The sequence below is a fragment of the Crocodylus siamensis genome, chromosome 2 (assembly GCF_052110815.1).
Source record: "Crocodylus siamensis isolate JL-2025a chromosome 2, ASM5211081v1, whole genome shotgun sequence".
Taxonomy (NCBI): domain Eukaryota; kingdom Metazoa; phylum Chordata; order Crocodylia; family Crocodylidae; genus Crocodylus; species Crocodylus siamensis.
This window is the reverse complement of record NC_143396.1, coordinates 120,314,075-120,333,638: the sequence shown is the minus strand read 5'-3', so window position 1 is coordinate 120,333,638 and position 19,564 is coordinate 120,314,075. Positions and strand designations below refer to the sequence as shown.

General features: G+C 40.9%; 1 protein-coding gene across 1 annotated transcript in view; it reads left to right on the top strand.

Annotated features, from left to right (window-relative positions):
* The window catches only part of ANK2 (ankyrin 2), a 327,832-nt gene that overhangs the window by 290,974 nt on the left and 17,294 nt on the right, over positions 1-19,564 (top strand). The window contains exons 39-44 of the mRNA XM_090036674.1: positions 1,989-7,685; positions 9,135-9,209; positions 13,522-13,653; positions 14,412-14,558; positions 16,046-16,328; positions 17,536-17,821. Coding sequence (XP_089892800.1) covers positions 1,989-7,685; positions 9,135-9,209; positions 13,522-13,653; positions 14,412-14,558; positions 16,046-16,328; positions 17,536-17,821 — 6,620 coding nt within the window. The remainder of the gene's footprint in view (positions 1-1,988; positions 7,686-9,134; positions 9,210-13,521; positions 13,654-14,411; positions 14,559-16,045; positions 16,329-17,535; positions 17,822-19,564) is intronic.

Below are 19,564 nucleotides of genomic sequence, written 5' to 3'. Positions count from 1 at the left end.
ACTGGGCTTATTTAGTTTAGAGAAGAGGAGACAGAGAGAAGACTTAATAGCAGCTTTCAATTACCTGGAGGGGGGAGGTTCGAAAGAAGATGGAGCTACACTGTTCTCAGTGGTGGCAGATGACAGAACAAGGAGCAATGGTCTCAAGCTGCAGCAAGGGAAGTTTAGGTTGGATATTAGGAAGAATTTTCTTATTAAGAGGGTAGTAAAACACTGAAACAGGTTAACCAGAGTGGTGGTGGAAGCTCCATTCCTGGAGGTTTTCAAAACCCAGCTAGACAGAGCTTTGACTGGAATGATCTAGTTGGGAATGATCCTGCTTTGAGCAGGAGGTTGGACTAGATGATCTTCTGAGGTCCCTTCCAACCCTAACGTTCTATGATTCTATGATTTGAGAAGTGCAGTGTCTTCCAAGTGATTCTGGAGATGTTGCTTATTTTGCATCAACCATATGTTGCTCTGTTGCCCTTCTTCTTTGCTTTAGTAAGCATCTGGCAGTACTATAAAACAGCACAGAGATGAACTCATAGTCTAGGAAATGTGGCCATCCAGTTTTACTGTACGTAGTTTCCCAATGGAGGAATATTAAGACTTCATGAAACACAAGGAAGTACTATAGCAAAGTGAGTGTTTTTGTGAGGAAGTACAAATACTTCTTATTGCCCAACAGCCTTAAGATAGTAGTACTCCTTCAAGTAATACATAGTGATGCAGAAAAAACATTACACTTAGTAGAACATGATTCTTTTTTAAAAGAAGAATTTCATCACAAAGTGAGCGTGGTGTTTTGTACATAACCAACATTAAACCTGTAACAGTTTATTGAGTTGAAGGCAAATGTCCTAATAGTCCCTCCTTGAACTGGGTCTTGTCCTGATATATCCCCTCATGAAGTTATACCCTATCATGTGCTGCCTACATCCAATACTTTGTATATTGCTTGTAGAGAGCAGAGACTATTTCACCACAGTATGTTTTGTATTATTTCATGTAGTCTTTTGCTTTATAACCATTTTCCAGCTAGTGCTTTTAAGTGAGGTTACATATCCAGCAGTGTTTGCAGCACCTTTGCTTTGCATGGAAATAACTTGGCTTACATAAATTGTGTGTTTGTGTCCAGTGTGAATGTCTCTGATTTTTGGTTGCCATACATTACATTTTTTTTTAAATTTGAAATCATTTTTGGTTGACTCGGTTTCTTTTCTATTTTCCTTCATTTCTCTCTCTTTTTTTCCTTTTCTTTTTCTCCTCCCTCAATCAATTCATTATTTGTCAATGAGGATGTTCCAAGGAAAGGACCATGCCTCTTAAAAAACATGTTTGTTTCATTGTTTAGGTGTGAAATCCCCTTAGATGAAATGCCGGTTTGCAGCTGACTCAGATCTCTATATATTTTATCATATTTTAGATCATTGCAGAATTAAATACACACAAATACAGAACTTTGGATCATTAAGAAACAAAATGTATACTCTTACCCAAATGTTGTTCTGACAGTTTGCTACCACTGGCTTTCACTTAGAGGAAATCGACTTTCAACCAATTCTAATGCTTTTTTCCTCACCTTTTTCCTGTTTTTTTTTATTTAAACATTGATCTGTAACATCTGAACAATCTTGAGATGCCTGGTTTTGTGTAATTTCACTGTGTTACCCCTTTGCTTTTTTTATTTTTTCGTTGTTGTTATTCTAAGTTTTTTCAATGGTGTCCTGATTTTGTTTGTTATAGCTTTGATGTTGTTCGTGTGGGTGTGCTATAGTGAGAAAAATAAGCAAGTTATTTCCTGCCCATTTTTCTTTTCAGTTTTTTTCCTGTTAGCTTTGCTTTGCTCTTGTACCCTCAGATCTTGTGGATCCACCATTCCCAGCCCATTTTGTTGACCTTCCTCCACTGCAACCAAAGACTGTCATTTCCAAACCTGATTACATTTTTCAATCTCTATTTTCAATTTCCATTTTACTTTCAATGTTTTTTCATTCACATCAAAGATGATGACGAGACAGAATCTACAGAAACGTCTATCCTGAAAAGTCATCTGGTTAATGAAGTCCCCGTACTAGCCAGTCCAGACTTGTTGTCTGAAGTTTCTGAGATGAAACAAGATTTGATCAAAATGACTGCCATCTTGACAACTGACCCTTCTGATAAGTCAGGTTCCATTAAGGTGAAAGATCTTGGGAAAACCACTGAAGAAGAGCCAGGAGAGCCTTTTGAAATTGTTGAAAGAGTGAAAGAGGACTTAGAAAAAGTAAATGAAATTCTGAGAGGGGGAACCTATGGAAGAGAAGAACACATCCCACAGAAGTCCCCTCTTGAAAGCGAGGTAGTGGAGGAGGAATGGGTTATTGTCAGCAATGAAGAAATTGAAGAGGCCAGACGAAATGCTCCTTTAGAAGTCACCGAGCCTGTCTGTATAGAGGTCAGAATTGACAAAGGGACAAAGAAGGAAGAAAAGAAAGACATGACAGGCATGGTAGACTATCTTACTGATGACTTAAAAACGTTTGTGTCTCTTCATGAGGTGCAACCACAGACATTACAAGAAGATTTAACAGAAGAGAGGTTTGAAGCTGTAGTTTTAAGCAGGGGATCTGAAAAGGAAGAACAGGACTATCCAACAGCTGAAACTCAAGGTGCACAGGAGCAACATAAACCAGCCTTGGAAATTAAAAAACCAGTTAGGAGGAAATTAAAAGAAAAACAAAAGCAAAAGGAAGGAGATGCACAAAGCACTGAAGAACAATCTGAACTAACAAAATTCAGTTCAGAGGAGTCATTAAATGAGGAGCCAGGTTTAATGCCTGCAGCTGTTCCTGAGGTTAGTGCAGTGTCCCCAGTAATAGAAGAGACTCCTATTGGCTCAATAAAAGACAAAGTAAAAGCTCTTCAGAAGCGGGTGGAAGATGAACAGAAGATACGTTCAAAACTGCCCGTCAGAATTCAAACAAAAGGGAGCACTACGGCTGAGCGGCCTACTAAAAGACCAGTGCAAGCTAAAAAAACGGTGCATAAAGCACAACCACCTGCTTCCCCCTCTGCTAAAACAGAAAGACTTGAAGAGACTATGTCAGTCCGTGAGCTTATGAAAGCCTTCCAGTCAGGGCAAGATCCATCCAAGAATATATCTGGGCTGTTTGAGCACAAGTCTCTCAAAGAAAAGCAGCGTCCCCCTGGCAAAGAACCAACTCAGCGAGAAGCAGTTGGTTTAAAAAGTAAAATAGCACAGGTCCATAAAACAGACAAGTCAGATCGCCAGCCAGCCAAAAAAAGCCAGGCGTCTGCAGGCCTGAAAGATTCACAGTCCAAAAGAGAGGCTCAGGCCTCTCTGCGTGATGTTAAAAAGGGAGAACAAATCAAAGAACAGAGCTGTAAAACAGCTGAGCCTCTCTCTCCAGTATTTGTTGAAGAAGAAAGTGTCAAAGATGCAAAACTTGTGGAGGAAAAGGCTACTGATGAGCAAGGGGACACTGACTTCCAGATCAGCCCTGACCGAAAAACGTCAACGGATTTTTCTGATGTCATTAAAGAGGAGCTCGAGGATAATGACAAATATCAACAGTTTCGACACCTCTCGGTCACTGAGGAGGGAGAGCTTCACTTAGAACAAGTCCTAACCAGTCCTTTTAGCATTGCTTTCCCATCAGAGCATGTGAAAGACGGGTTCCTACCTGCTCTCTCTTTACAAAGTGCTGCTTTCGATGGCAGCTCAGAAAGCCTCAAGCATGAAGGTGTAGCAGATTCTCCCGGTAGCCTGCTTGAGGGAACCCCTCAGATCAGCTCCGAGGAAAGTTATAAGCATGAGGGGCTGGCAGAGACTCCAGAAACAAGCCCAGAAAGTCTCTCTTTCTCACCAAAGAAAACCGATGAGCCAATAGGAGAAACTAGGGAAACCACTGCAGCCCACAAAACAGCGGAAGTACGCTCCCCAAAGGAACTCTCCCCAGCTGAAGATGACAAAGGTATTGCTGAAAAACAGCTGGCTGCTGTGACTGAGGCTATTACGTCTCTTTCTGATCAGCCATCAGAGAAACTGGTACCTACAGCCTCTGAGAAAGAGGCAGGCAAGTCTGGAGATAGTAGCTCCGCTTCCTTTATGAAAGATGTTAAAAGCGATCAAGAAGCAGAAACCACTGAACACACACATTTGACTCAATCTTTGGAGGGGCATGATACCACCGCAGAAAAAGAGGAAGATGCAACCTCTGAACACCGTGTTGTTGTTAGGAGTCCCCAGAATTTGGAACTGTCACTTCCTAGCCGTGACAGTGAAAGCTTTAGCCCAGTTGCAGATGAGTCCTTGGCCATAAGTCATAAAGACTCACTAGAAGCAAGCCCTGTGCTGGAAGATAATTCATCACACAAAACTCCTGATTCCCTGGAGCCCAGTCCTATGAAAGAATCCCCCTGCCGCGATTCTCTTGAAAGCAGTCCTGTAGAGCCAAGGGAGAAGGCTGGGATTCTTACAGGACAGGCTCCCGTTCAGCCTGTCCTTGGTAAAGGAGAGACCTGCCCGGAGCTGGCATTGATACGTTCCAGAATTCTCCGCGAGCCTGAAGGAAGCACTGAGGACGACAGTTTAGAGCAAACATCCCTCATGGAGAGCTCAGGGAAAAGTCCTCTTTCTCCAGAAACCCCCAGCTCTGAAGAAATTAGCTATGAAATCACACCAAAAACAGCAGACTCCCAGGCACAGTCCAGTATCTCCAAGCCAGTCATAATCCCTGAAGTCAGTGAAGAACCCGAGGATGATCCAGAAAGTGAACCAAAGAAACGGTTCACACCAGAAGAGGAGATGTTTAAAATGGTGACCAAAATCAAAATGTTTGATGAACTAGAACAAGAAGCAAAACAGAAAAGAGATTACAAAAAAGATTCCAAGCAGGATGAATATTCTCCGGTCCCTGACTCAGATGCTGCATGTGAAGCTGAAGTACTAGAGCCGACAGCTGTGGAAGGAAAGGGTATACCTGCAGTGTTGACTTCTTCATTGGAAACTAGGAAGAGTTCTTCGTCTTCAGAAAGTGAACCAGAATTGACTCAGTTGAAAAAAGAAGCTGACTCAGGCCTCTTCCTGGAGCCTACGATTCGAATGCAACCTCCTTCACCACTTCCATCCAGTATAGATTCCAGTTCTAGCCCTGAAGAAGCCGGATTTCAACCCATTGATCCAAAACAACATGCTTTTAGAATCGGGGAGGATAAAGAAGAATTGGATAAGACAACCGAGGAAAACAGCTGCAAGGTGACCACAGAAAAATCAAATGTTTTGCACCCTGATGCTGATATCATAGCAGAAACTGCTGAGTCAGTGGGTTATAGTACAGAAGAAAGTGAGACAATTAGTCCTAATGGTCCAGTCACGCAACTTGATGATGCCCTTTATCATGCTATAACTGATGAGACTAAAAAAGAAGTTCAGGTCCCTCAGCCTTCACAGCAGGATGATACAACTGAAAAAGGTAAAGACCTTACTGCTACAGGGGCTGTGTCTGAGAAGTCAGGTGATGACCCTTGTGGACATACTACTTCTCAGTACTCTATATCACAAGGCAGTGAATTGACTGCAGATGATTCCCCTACACACACCGCTTTGGAAAGGGATTTGGGAAAAGCAGGAAAAGACTGTGAGGCATTCCAACAGGATTTTTATAGCAAGGAGCTCCCAACTGAATATTCATCCCTTACCAATGAAAAAAATGAATTTGAAGGTTGTACAGCAGACGCTCATGAAGACGGTGCTCCCCATATAACAAGTCCTTATGAGAATGTTTCTTCTGAACATTTTTTCACTAGCTCTGAAAGAGATGCTCATTCTACTGAAGCAGAAAAATCAGTGGTTGAGAAAGTATTATCTGGAAGTTCCCTTAGTGGACATGCCCCTGGATGTGAAGATCAGTCTTCAGAAGAGGTATATATGGAAATAGAGTCAAAGCACATGGATATTTTTCAGAAAATGCCTTCAGGGACTTCAGCATCAGACCCCACAACATTAGATCCATCTGCTCTTCAGAATATAAGGGATGAAGCTGAGAAGCTAATCAGCCAAGTGGTCATCACTAAGACCGATGTAGATTGTGACAAGTGGAGTGAAATACGTGAAGATGATGAAGCCTTTGAGGCCCGGGTGAAAGAGGAGGAACAAAAAATATTTGGTTTGATGGTGGACAGGCAGTCACAGGGCACAACACCTGATACTACTCCAGCCAGAACACCCACAGAAGAGGGCACACCAACTAGTGAACAAAACCCTTTTCTCTTCCAGGAAGGAAAGTTGTTCGAAATGACTCGAAGTGGAGCCATTGACATGACCAAAAGGAACTATGCAGATGAAAGCTTTCACTTCTTCCAAATGGGGCAGCAGCTTCAAGATGAAGTTTCTTTATCTGAAGAAATGAAACAAGCTGCTCAGGTGGAACCTCCTAAGGTTGAACGAGCCCCAGATTCATTTCCACCTTCGGCATCAGATGAAACTGACCCAAGAGAAGAAAATGCATTTACAGCAGAGTCCCCAGTATCAGAGCCTAGTGACAAATCAGAGGAGATGATCAGCACAGGCACCACAAAAACAGACCTTAAATCCAGAATTCCAATTAAAATGGGTATTTCAGCTTCTTCAAAGTCACCAAAGAAAGAGACTGCTGCCTCTGAATCTTCTGAAGATGAATGCATGTCCAGAATGGAAACAGATCAGATTGACAGCAGTCAGGTGCCTTGCCCTATCTCTCCTGAGCAGTCTGTGGTAGATGTGCAGCTGGAGTTTTCAACAGTCACTAGGTCTATTTATTCTGAACAGGATGATGAGTCCCCAGACTCTTCACCAGAAGAACAGAGATCTGTGATTGAAATCCCTACTGCTGTTATGGAGACAGTGCCTTCTGAAAGCAAATCCAAAATTCCTGTACGGGCCACAGCTGCTGCATCACAGCCATTTCAACAACCAGAACAAGAGAGCCCTCATTCTGATGGTTTTATAGACAGCCTGCAGCTTGAAACAAAGGATGATCAGAGCAAGCCAAAGTCTAAAATTCCCATCAAAGCAACTTTCCAAAGAGCCGAGCAACAATATGCATACACTGAAACATCTGTCTACAAGCCAGAGTCACCCAAAGCTCCTGAGATGACAGACTACCAACCTATGAAACAAGACAGTCGAAGCAAATCTGAATCCGATGCGAGTGTTCCCATGGACCCAAAGATTAAGCGCTCGATAAAAGCTAGGAGTTATGCTGAGGCAGACGCAGAGAGCAGAGAGAGGGAGAGTGAGATGAAGCTTGAATTAGAAATAGATGAGGCGATAACAGGAAGAACAAAGGTATTTTCATCAAGGTTGCCAGTTAAAAGCAGGAGTACTACAGGAGCTTCCCGTAGTGCTGTTAGTCCCACAAGTGAAAATAAGGAACAGTTTTTTGACCTTTACAAAAACTCCATAGAATTCTTTGAAGAGATTAGCGATGAAGCTTCCAAGTTAGTGGAAAGACTTACACAGTCAGAAAGAGAACAAGAATTAGTTTCAGATGACGAAAGCAGTAGTGCCCTAGAAGTCTCAGTTATTGAAAATGTGCCATCTATTGAGACCCAGCAGTCAGTTCCTGAAGACATCTTTGACACCAGGCCCATTTGGGATGAGTCCATTGAGACTCAGATTGAGCGTATTCCTGATGAAAATGTCCATGACCATGCTCAAGGTATTTGCCAAACACTGGGATTCCCTGTGCTACGCATGTCATGAATTTAATATTTTTTTTAAAAAATTGGTGTGTGTGTGTATGTGTGTGTGTGATCTGTGCATCATTTTCTTTAAGCTTTTTGTGATTGATTGTAAATGCGTTTGTAAAAGCTATGTTTGTTTTTTTGTGTTGTCTCTTTTTCTTGTCTGTGAAACAATCTCAAGATTGCACATTGCGAATGCTTATGGAAAGTATTAATATAATAAATAGAAAAGACTTTATCAGTTACTATTTTGCTTTTAGCAAAACAGATGCTTCAGGCCATAAAAATTTTGGCTTTTGGTTTTCCTTAATCCTATCTTAATCTGGTATTGCTAACATAATAAAGTACTTTAGCACAGTCCCTGTCCCTAAAACTTGGGGAGACAAATCCCTTTTGTTTGGCATGTTAAGACATCAGTGACATTTTTCATATTTTTTAAACAATTGGATTTCCTAGATCCCTTTACTTGACAGCCAGTTGTTCAGAAAACATTTGATGAGTCATCGATAACTTAATGTGTTATTGTAGGGTGGGTCAGAGTTTTTTCTCTTGCTTTTAAGTTACTTTTCATATTTATGAAACAGTTTCCAAGGAAATCCATTAACTAAAACTTTGAACACATGCATATTGCTGTACTCCTGTAACCAATTTTTGGGAATGTGGTTGTATGAAATCTATATATGAGCATTGGGAAAACCAAAATTCAAAACTCTGCTAAATTCAAACTAGCTGTGAGATGGACAGGCAGAAGGGCTAGCATATTTCTTGCAATTGGAGTATTAAACATTGAAAAGTGGGCTTTTGTTTTTCCCATGCCTTCTTTGCAAATGTCCTGGGTTAGTTAACTCTTCCATGTAATAATCAAATAAAATATTTTTGTAAAATCCTAAAGACACATTGTAATTTGAAGTGCCTTATGATTGCCTGAAAAACACATTCTTTAAAATAATGCATCCATTAATTTAAATTTGGGAGAACTATTCTAGAACACTGCAGTACAGTTTTTTAAGCTGTCCATAACTAAGGGGGCATGGAAAATTATACCTCTTCTTTTCTCATTAAGTGTTAGCCCGACCTCTTGATTTGGATACACTTATTTTTACAAATAAGCCTAAGAATAAAATGTTTGGTGAAATTGGATACAGAAGGCTTTTACATTCTTATTTAGACATCAAATCAAGAAACCTGTTTTTCAAACTATTGAGCGGCCAAAGGCTTCATTTTCCTGACTATTTTGGCACTTAAATGAGGACCTAGAAAGCCTAATTTGAGGCATATATTTGTAAAAACTTTGCCCCAGTTTATAGAGCTCCAATGCAATTAGAAGAAAAGTAGTCTTTTTGTCATGAGATATTCATCAGTTCGGTAGCTTCACCTCAACTTGCTTTAGACAACTTGTGGCTGTTCTGTTTAATATTCTTTAGATCAACAGGATGACCAGGAAAGGACAGAGGAAAGACTGGCGCACATTGCTGATCACCTTGGATTCAGTTGGACAGGTAAACTGCATGGGATACATTTCAGATGAAGTATGCATATTGAGCTGATGGTTTTCTTTACATTTTCATGTTTCTGCAAGATGTCTTTTTTATTACTGAAGGATGTTTTATAGATATCCTCTAATAGCCTGTAGAAACTAGATAGTCTTTTGGGATATTGGTGACATTCCACATTGTTAGCTAAAATAGGAAGTGGGTGGGCCAGATTATGAACCTGATCTGTCTCTTCCCATGGGAAAACGCTCAGTAGAAGAATAACAAAGAACCAACATCACCCCTCTGAAGACTCTGAATATAGGGCACATGAGGGTAGGTGAGCATATGGAGGCTAAGTGCAGACATTCGAGGTTAGGCCACGTTAAAAATGGCCACCCGATCTAACTTAGTTTGCCCAGGTACAGACATTACACTTAAACCTGGTTTCAGTGATCATAAATTAATCTCAACCCATAACAGTACAGAAGTTCAGTGCACATAGACGAGTCTAAAAATGGCAGAACCCATTATAAAATAGACCTGGATCAATGTACACTCAAAACTAATCAATCTAAGTTAGATTGGTGAATTTAATTTCAGTACAATTACTTGCGCAGTCCCAGTCCCAGGACTGCACTTTTCCTACTCGCTTCCTGGCACCAAGCTGTTTTTAACCTTTCGGCCCCTCTTCCCTCTCCCCCCCAGTCTTGGACCAGTCAGTCTATCCCACAAGCCACTTAGGGTGCTGGTTTTATCAGCATTTGCAGATGCCAGAAGCCAAGGAAATAAGTATCAGTGGGGGTGGGGGGGAGGAGGGATAGGGGTGTATGCTTGTCAGGGGGGCTAAAAATTGCTTCTAGTCCCTGGGACCATAGACCCCATGAGTCCCACGAATCCTTCTGATCCTGCCAAACCCTCCTGGACCCCAGAAGTGCCCCATGGACATGTCTGCCCACCTTGATCCATCCCATGGATGTGGCCTGCCCCTCCCCCCCAAATTGCTCCCATGGATCCCACCTACCCCCCCAAATACCCCGTGGATCCACAATCCCCATCTCCAGCCTCTTGCCTCCCTCCTAACCCCTTTCCCTCCCACTAATCTGCCTCATCCTGATTTATCTGAGATGAGGTGGCCATTTTTAACATGATCTAACCTCCCCCAAACCCCACCAAAAGTCTGAACTTGGCCAGAGAGGGCAGTGATTGTTCTGGCAATTTGGGGCTGTGAAGCTGCAAGAAAGTTATGGACAAATGCTCCTTAACGCTTAACTGTTTGAAAAGGAGAAAGGAGCCACTGCTGCTATTCAGTAGCACACCTCAGCTGTTATAGTCTAACTGTTACATCTGCATGACCCTTCAGTGACACAAACAGGCTAAGTCTCTCTGACTTTGAATTGAGGAGGGTAAAAGTTACAGTTGCTATCCAGGTTTCCCTTGCTATAAAGGGTTCTGTACGTGTGAATTTGCTTTTATGCAATGGCCCTTTTTATATAAAAAAATGTGTTTATATGCAAGGTAAGTTCACTCCTATGCAGTTGGCATGGTGGAAGCTTGCAGTCAGATGCTTTGTGCAGTGCTTTGTGGGAGTGACATGCACCAAAGTATAGTCTCCTGTGTGGATCTATGCTTCTTGCTCATTGTCTCCAACTCATGTTTCTGTAGTCGCCATCCCTACTGTGATAGTGCCCTGTGGTTGTGTGTACTGTCTGCTGTTGGCAAGTACCAAAATTGTCTTGTAAAAGTGGTAGAAATGGGTCTGGGGGTCAGTACAGTCAAGGTCTTGAAACATATCCCTATTTTTTACATTGTAAAGTGGGTTCCCTTTATGCAAATTTGAGTTATGCACCGTTTTCCAGGAACTCGTGTACAGCATAAAGCAAGGGAAACCTATACTTAACCCACTACAAGAGTCATGCAAGATGTAACAGAGTCATGCAAGATGTAACTGTTATTGCATAATGTTTTATATCACTATTGTTTGATAAAAATACAGTTATTACATCTGTCTACACCCACAGGTGTTCAGGTGGGGCTTCCATAAATGAGAACAGCTTGCTGCTTTCAGACCAGTGACAGAGTTAAGGAATGAAAGGGGCCAAGGTAGCAACAGTCCATTTATAACTGCAGAAACCCACACCACAATGAGACATACACATCATCAAAAGACAGGCCAAGCTGACGGAGAATAAAATGTGGTTCCTACTGCTAGAAATCAGCTGACAACAAGAAAAGAAAATAAGCTGTTCAGAGTTCTCTGACCTGTGTTACATTGCACAGAGTCCAAAAAAAGCTTAAAATTCTGCTTGTCCTGTTATCACTGGCCACAGCCAACCTTCCATCTTCTCACTCAGTCCACCAAACTTGAAATATCCTCTCTGGCTCTCTGCACCACACTGTCCTGTACTTCTTTTCTTATGGCTCTGGCAGTTTACTAATAACTTAGGGCAGATTGTTCAGCATTTCCACATGGCTGGCAAACCTGTCACAATCCCAGACGGAAGAATTCCAGAAAAATTCCGTCATTCCGTATAAGACTCTTGGAAATAAGTAGTGTTCTAAGACTTAAAGGATTATTTACTAAATACATGAATAAAAATCTAATCCTAATATAATACAGTTTGTCTTCTGGGCTGTGCATTTCATGGTCTTCATTATATTTACAAACTAACACTGGTATTTTTGCGTATGCAAGGAGCTTTTCCCTCCTGTCCTTCTTCTGCATGTGCACCTGTAGGGAGAGAATGAACCAGTTGGGAGGCCTGTTCCTAATCTCTTATATCACAAGACAACTCCAGTCAAAATCATTGGGAATCAGACCTAGCCTAACTGACTTTTTACATGCTATTACTACCAGCATATTCTGTTTGACAGGCAGTTATTTCAGTGTTTCAGAATTATTGTTGTGCTTCCAAAAACTAGGGTGGTATACTTAATGAATGTTAACAAGACCTATACATTCTAGGCATAATACATATACTTCTTTAATATGTTGCTTGACAGCATTTGTAAATATTTGTCCCACATAAAATTAATTTGATTTCTAAAAATGTAAGCTTTGCTGCTGCAGCCAGCTAAAAATAGTTCTGGCCAAGAATAAGCTTCTGATTTACAGTAACTTCCTTTTCAAATTTCTAGGAAACAAACAATCTCTAGACCCTGAACTGCTCAGCAAATTTTATGTCTTTGTCAGTTTCACTGATTGGACTGACTGATTTGATGATATTCTAGTAATGGCTGAGTTAAACATCTGTCTAAAATCTCCCGTGTTGGAGACACAGATGACAATAGTGGCTATTCTGACCTACTTTGGCCTCAGTTTACAAAATAGATCAACTCTGAGCAGGAGTAAGGCAAGATTGGACTCTTTGCATATCACAATATGGGATCCACCAGTGAGTGGTTCATTCCTGTGACCATCTGCTTTATGTCCTTGCCACTAAAGAGACAGTGGCTGGAGGCAGGGGCGATTTTTCCACCCAGAGAGGCAGAAACGGTGGATCCAGGAATGGTGGTAGGGACGCCCCAGGACTTAAGCAGATTCTGGACTGTATTCATCTGTGTGTGGTCAGCCCAGACAGCTTCAATCTTCTTTTTCTATGTAGAGTGATAACTTTGGATAGCACTGTCAAGGACTCCTACTAGTTCTAGGTGCAGTTAAACCCTCATTGTCTCCAGTAAAGGAGTTCACTTTTCTCAGGGCTATAAGAACTCTCTACTCTTTACTCAAGCAGGCATCACTACACCGGTTACTCCTAGTTCACATTTTCAAACTTCTTTTTCATCCATGAATTCTAGCCATTTGCCTGTACTTTTCCTATCTTACTTTAACAGTTCCAGGGGGGGCTATGCCTTCACTGAGCCATGGTGTAAGTGACTGCAAAATATCATAGGATCATAGAAAATTAAGGTTGGAAGGGACCTCAGGTAGTCCACCCCCCTATTCAAAGGAGGACCATCCCCAGCTGTATGATCCCATCCAAGGCTTTGTCTAGCTAAGTCTTAAAAACCCCTAAGGAAGAATAGTCCACAACCTCTCTGGGCAACCTGTTCCAGTGTTTTACTGCCCTCCTTCCGACCCTGATTTTCTATGATTATTTAAAATTAAGCAGTTCTTCTACTAGGAGAGGAGCTTCAGACACTAAATCAAAATTGGGAGAGGGTGATAGATTCAAGAGAATTTGATACATTATAGTTAGAAAGTTGAATTTTTACATGTTATTACTACCAGCGTATTCTATTTGTGAGGCTGCTTTAGGCACGAATCTTAGGAATGGACTTGACAGCGAGGGGGGGAAATATTTATGAAAAACCTTTACCAATGGCTTGTCTTTCACAGAATTAGCAAGAGAACTGGATTTCACAGAAGAGCAAATTCACCAGATCCGAATTGAGAATCCTAATTCACTGCAGGACCAGAGCCATGCACTCCTGAAGTACTGGCTTGACAGGGATGGGAAACATGCTACAGGTACATTTTTAGTTGCTGCACAAACTGGACTTTCCCCAACTGGCAGTTTAGAGGTGATGTGCACACCTGTATTGATACAAGGGGATAAAACTTACAAGACTAAAATGGGACTTATTAAAGGACCTGGGTTTCTTTTAAGTGGTGTGCGTCTATACCTGCATTAGTGCGCTTTTACTAGTGAGCATTAAGTTTAGTACCTCTAATATAAGGTACTACATAAAGGTGCAGTAGCTGGCACTACAGTGCAGTAAGCAAAGGTACATGGTCTGTTCATGATGCTTAATGTGCAATAGACTAATTCTATTGTGCATTAGCACAGTTTTTGCTATGATGCGCTAATGCACAGTAGAATTAGTGTTGTGCACATTAAGCATCTCATGTAGACACACCCCTGGTGTGTATAATAAGGAATACCAAAGGATTGTATGTTAAAGAAAATGAATTGACTCTTACTCATTGGGAGGGCAAAAGCAAAACAAGGATGAGAATTGAATTAGTCTTGTTACCTAAAGAAGCAGAAATGTGGGCAAAAAGACTGTTGCTAATGGTTTTTTTCTGTTGAAATACTGATAGTAATTCATATGTATAATTTTCCCAGTATTTCTAACTCTTTGTAGTAATATTATTTTTTTCATTCTGTACAATATATCTTTATGTTATATGTCATAATATGAGTAACCTTATACATCTTGGATATGGAGAATGGAGATCATAGGAGTGTCTCGACACAGCTAAACAATGTTTTTTGAACATTCCAGATACCAGTCTTACTCAGTGTCTAACAAAAATCAACAGAATGGATATTGTTCACCTAATGGAAACCAGCAGCCTGGATGCTCTGCAGATCCATGGTGCTCGAACCTATGCAGAAATTGAACAAACAATAGGATTAGATCATAGTGAAGGTAAAAACACTTTCGTGATATTAACCTTTTATCATTTTTAGCAAGCCATGAACTGAAAAAGTTCTCTCGTAGCCAAATCAGTCCATTCTAAAATGTGTGGCTAAGAAAGACAGTCTGCTCTTGTGTTTGGGGAGCAGTGGCAGCTAATGTTAAAATCAAGATACTCTAAAAAGGAAGGGTAGAGGTGTGTAATGGCATATTGAACAAGATTGGAGAAAAAATAATTTTAAAGACACACTTAAAATAACCAGTTTTTATATTGCAAGTAAATGGAGGATTATAGAAATTACTGTACAGTTGGCAAAATTCTCTACAGGCGCTTCCATTGATGTCAACAAGTTTGTACCAGTTTACATGAGAGGAGTATTTTATCGTATGTGTGTGTGTGTGCGTGCGTGCGTGAATGTGTGTGTGTGTATGTGTGTGTGTGTAGAAAGGCGTCTGACTTCAGGTCCATAGAGGCTAACTTGCTGTTATGATGCTGTTGCATTTCATAAGCTTAAAGGGGGGCAGCAGCCTAGTTTAATAGGACATACATTTAAGAAAACCCCAGGTGTTAAATTAAATGATATTCTCCCACAGTCCATTTTCATAGGTGGCATTTGTTTCTCTGAAACAAGTCCTGAACCACTATCCCAGCAGTACATTATTGGACATTGGGCTAGTTGTGGTGCTGGCTTTGAACTGATACCTGAATACAAGATGTTTACCATAATCAGTGGTCCTATGCCACTTTTCATTTGAGTGAGGGATATTAATGACAACGCCTTGTTCAAAATTCAGATCAGGTCATTACATTCTTCCTACTTGCAGGTTTAATTGGCTAGAGTATTCTCTAGTGTTCAAAAGACTGCACACAGTAACACCAAGGCAATTATTGCTATATCTCTATATTGATAATTGATAGCTCAAGGGTTATTGCTATTTGTGAAATGCTTTAAGATCTTTTCATGACTGTTATATTAGGTAGAGTGCTCACTTGCTTTATGGATTATGGCAAAGTATTGTACTTGGCAATCCTAGTGAGATGTCCAACATTTCTCCAACTACTTATCTCAGTTTTTTCATCCTCCACTGAAAGCATGCACTTATAAATCTGCCATAAAACCCTGTTCATTGGAACCTTCAGCAATTGTATTTCTTCTTGTAAATGAACTGTGGACGGAGGAAGTCGCTTCTTGAGCCTAAGCTGGGGAGCACTGCAATGAAGCATGTCATGCCCATGCTGCATGCTTTTTTGCTGCTTTAATTAATGCTGTGCTTGGGTTCTGTCCCAAAAGAGCAAGCCTATTGATCCATACCTAGTTCTTCGCTACGTCAGCTACTTTTTACAGGAGAACAGTGCATGGAGATTGAGCATAGTGTGCTTTACTGTAACTCTCTCTAATGTGTTCTGAGGTGGCTTAGACATGCCTCAATAATGGCAAAATCTTCCTGCATCCTCAAGAAAGTTCTGATGAAACTTGTTTTTTTTTTCCTATACGTAGGATTTTCTGCACTGCAAGAAGAGCTGTACAGCTCCAGGCACAAGGAGGACAAAGAGCACTCCCTTTCTAAAGACAGTGACCCATCTGATCACCCTCCCATTGTCTCTGAGGAAGACATTTCTGTCAGTTACTCTTCCTTTCACGAGGGCACCCCCAAGACTGAGGCAGACATATCCATTTCAGAGCTCTTGAGACAAGCACAAAAGGAGCATGTGCAAACTGAGTTCTCAGGGAAGCCTCAGGACTTGCCAGAAGAAACATCTGCAACACAACAGGAGTATTTGTAAGCATCAAAAGTTGCCTGGCCAAACCCTGTAAACTTCATTGTGGAATACAGATATGCATTTATTCATGTTGTGCATTTTCAGTTTATCTAACCTTATGCTTCAGGGCTTAAGTCAACCTCTGGGTGTTAGAGATCAGGATGAAACCTGTGTTTGGAGCAGATTGCTTAATACGAATATTACACATTTCTCTGAAGTACTGGGTACCGAAAGAGAGGGATTTCATGCCTGATCCTAGACAGCAATTCTGGTGTCCCAACTTGTATGTTTACTTCTCCCTCCTGTGCTTTCCCCTGAAAAAGATTTGAGGAGAAGAAGAAACCTGTTGAAGAATTGGGTCATCATTAAGGAGTAATTGTCTCAGTAGTTACAAAAGAAAAAGTGTAAGAGTGGATGGATGGAATAATTTTGGTGTATCAGTTTATCAGTTGGGGTGCTGGCAAATTTTTAAGAAAAACTTTACAAAACTTATACATTTTTAGCAATATTTTAAATGATGCACACATTAGTAGAGAGGAAAAACAATGGCAGATGATGTTGTCCTGTTTTGCTGTTTGAAAAACAACCTTTATCTTTATTTCCTAAACTCAGAAATGCAGTACAGAAACTGGCACATGACCCGTATGTTTGTTTTTCAGAATTCTTTTGCTCAAGATGCATCCCTTCCTAAGAGAAAAGAAGTGCTTTAAGGCAGAAGTACCTTTGTAGTAGCAGTTTACAAAGTAGCAAACCTTTGTTGATAATCTGAACAAAGAAGTTAATATATGTTGGAGTAGCAGAGAAAATAAATGAATGATGTGGGACCTAAGTAATCTGTGTTCCACATAAAAGTGTAAAGAGTAAATGCTAAGATGATAAAATCTTTGGAATATTGTGTTCAGTTCTGGTCACATTTGTGGAAGTTGTTGCTGAGACTGAATCAGCAAGCAATGGCTAGGAAAAAAAATAACTTCAAATTCTGAGGTATAGTTGAAAAATGTTTAAAGGGAGGCAGCTTTCTAATAAACCACAATAAAGCTCTAATTAGTGAGGGGTAACACTGAACAGGAAGGTGATTAAGAAGGCCTGTTTCCTGTATAGAATACGCTATAGTTTACTCTCAGACATGGTGAGTTCTGTGCAGATGCCATTACTATTTAATAAGGATGCAAATATTATCAAAATCAAATCCACTATAGTTAGTTTCCCTGAATCTGTAATCCACAGTGTCACAACACCAGGAACAGAACAATCAATACCAACAAAGGCTGGAAAAGAAGATGTCATTGAAACATCTAAAGGCTGCACTGCAGCACCTGAAGAACACAAGACTCCATATTTTCACACCCCATCATCTAGTGAGCGAGGTGACTCTCCCATTGTACAAGAACCTGAGGACCTCCAGCTCCACCAAGAACAGTCTCCAAGGAGAACAAGTCTGGTTATTGTCGAGTCAAGTGATGAACAACCAGAAAAGTTTGAAAGATACTATGAAGATGAATCCTTAGAAAAGGTAAATACCAGTCCTGTCCCCATCATAAACCAGTTGTCATAGAACAAATTTCCTTTATCTAGTCTTTATTTTATCTCCTCTTAATCAAATATTTACCAAAACAATACTGATTATGAGTATGAGATTATGGGTCAAATTCCATGTTTATGTTAGCATTGGTGTTTGTAGGAACTTTGTCATATACAGTAAACTCTCTGGAAACCGGCGCCTTACAAGCCCGCATGCTCTGTTAACTGGCATGCCGGCTTGTAAGGAAAAGTGAAACCGGAAGTGCCCACTATGGCACTTCCAGTTTCTCTGAGCCCCCATGGCCCAGGGCAAAGCAGCCTGCGCTACTGAGCCCCCGTGGCCCGGGGGCATAGGCTGCACAGGGCTGTGCGGGGCCCACGGGAGGGGCAGCAATGCTGCGACAGGGGCAGAGGGACGCCCCAGACACGGCGGGAGAAGCGGCAACCGGGGCCGCTCAGTTAACTGGCATATATTGTTATCTGGCATCCCCCATTCCCAGGGGATGCCAGATAACAGAGCTTTTCCTGTATAAACTCGGAGGAGAAGGATTGTCTAAATAGTGCTAAGAGCTGAGAGCTCCCTGCTACGCCTAGTAAAGGAAATTTACTTTGCTTAGTTGTTCTATCGCAAATTATTCTTTCTTTCCCTCCTAGTGGTGACTCAGAGGGATTATGTTTTGAGCAATTTTTATTGTTTTGAAAATGAAAAAAAGCACTGCTGTCTGATTCTTCAGAGAATTTGGAGGAATGGAGTTCAAGGCAGGCCATTAAGTAGCATGCTCTGTGAGGATGGAGGAAAAGAAGCTGGGATAATGGTTAAAGTCTGAGAAATAGGTGAAGTCATTTGTGAATATTTGTGTGTGTTTAAGGCAGCAGCTATTTAGCATGTGAGGGGAAAAATGGACACTGAAGGCAAGGGTGGAAGATAGCTAATATGAACAGGTTAGGGGGAGTACGTATGGAAAAGCTGTCAATAATAAATGAGGGAAGGAGAAGAGAGTGATGTGGAAATAGAGGATCGATTCTGTCAGGGAAGTTAAAGGAAAGAACAGTTTTGATTTTATTTCCTTAAACTGGGAGTTTGTTTTCCATTTTCACATCTAGTAAGTACCAGACTTAAACCCATGGGTGTAAGTCTTAATGCTGTTTAAGTACATTCACCCTTCTGAAACTCCAGAACTTATAAAATTTGTCTCATGTAGTTCAAAAGAAAGGTGAATGTTTGGGAAGAGCTGGAGTCAGAAGCATGTTACGTGACGGACAGGGGTCAGCAGATGAATGTCTGCTCCACATCTCTGCTTCTGATTGCCTGCAAAGACAGCTTTACACTTACAAACATTTAGTAAGTGTCCCTGAAATCAGATTTCCAAACCTCTTGTGAATCTCCTGAAAGGTCTGATCAAAAGTTTTGGGACCATTCTTATGTTTGGGGCTATGCTATTTTACTTGAACTAGATGATGCAATTTTCCTATATGTTTGATCAGTGTCTCAAAAGACAAAAGCGTGTTAGAGCAACTTTTGATAAGTACAAAGCTAATTTGAAATTCAGTGTCAGACCACTTTGGTATATCTTAGAATGAATTTTGTTTTTAGAGTTTGACTGGATCCATAAGCAGGAGGATTCTTTCTTGGTATAAGTTGGCTTTCACTCCACTGATATTAATGGAGCTACACCAATTTACTTCAACTAAGCTTCGCCTGACTGAGACAATTCTGGCAATATATGCATCTCTG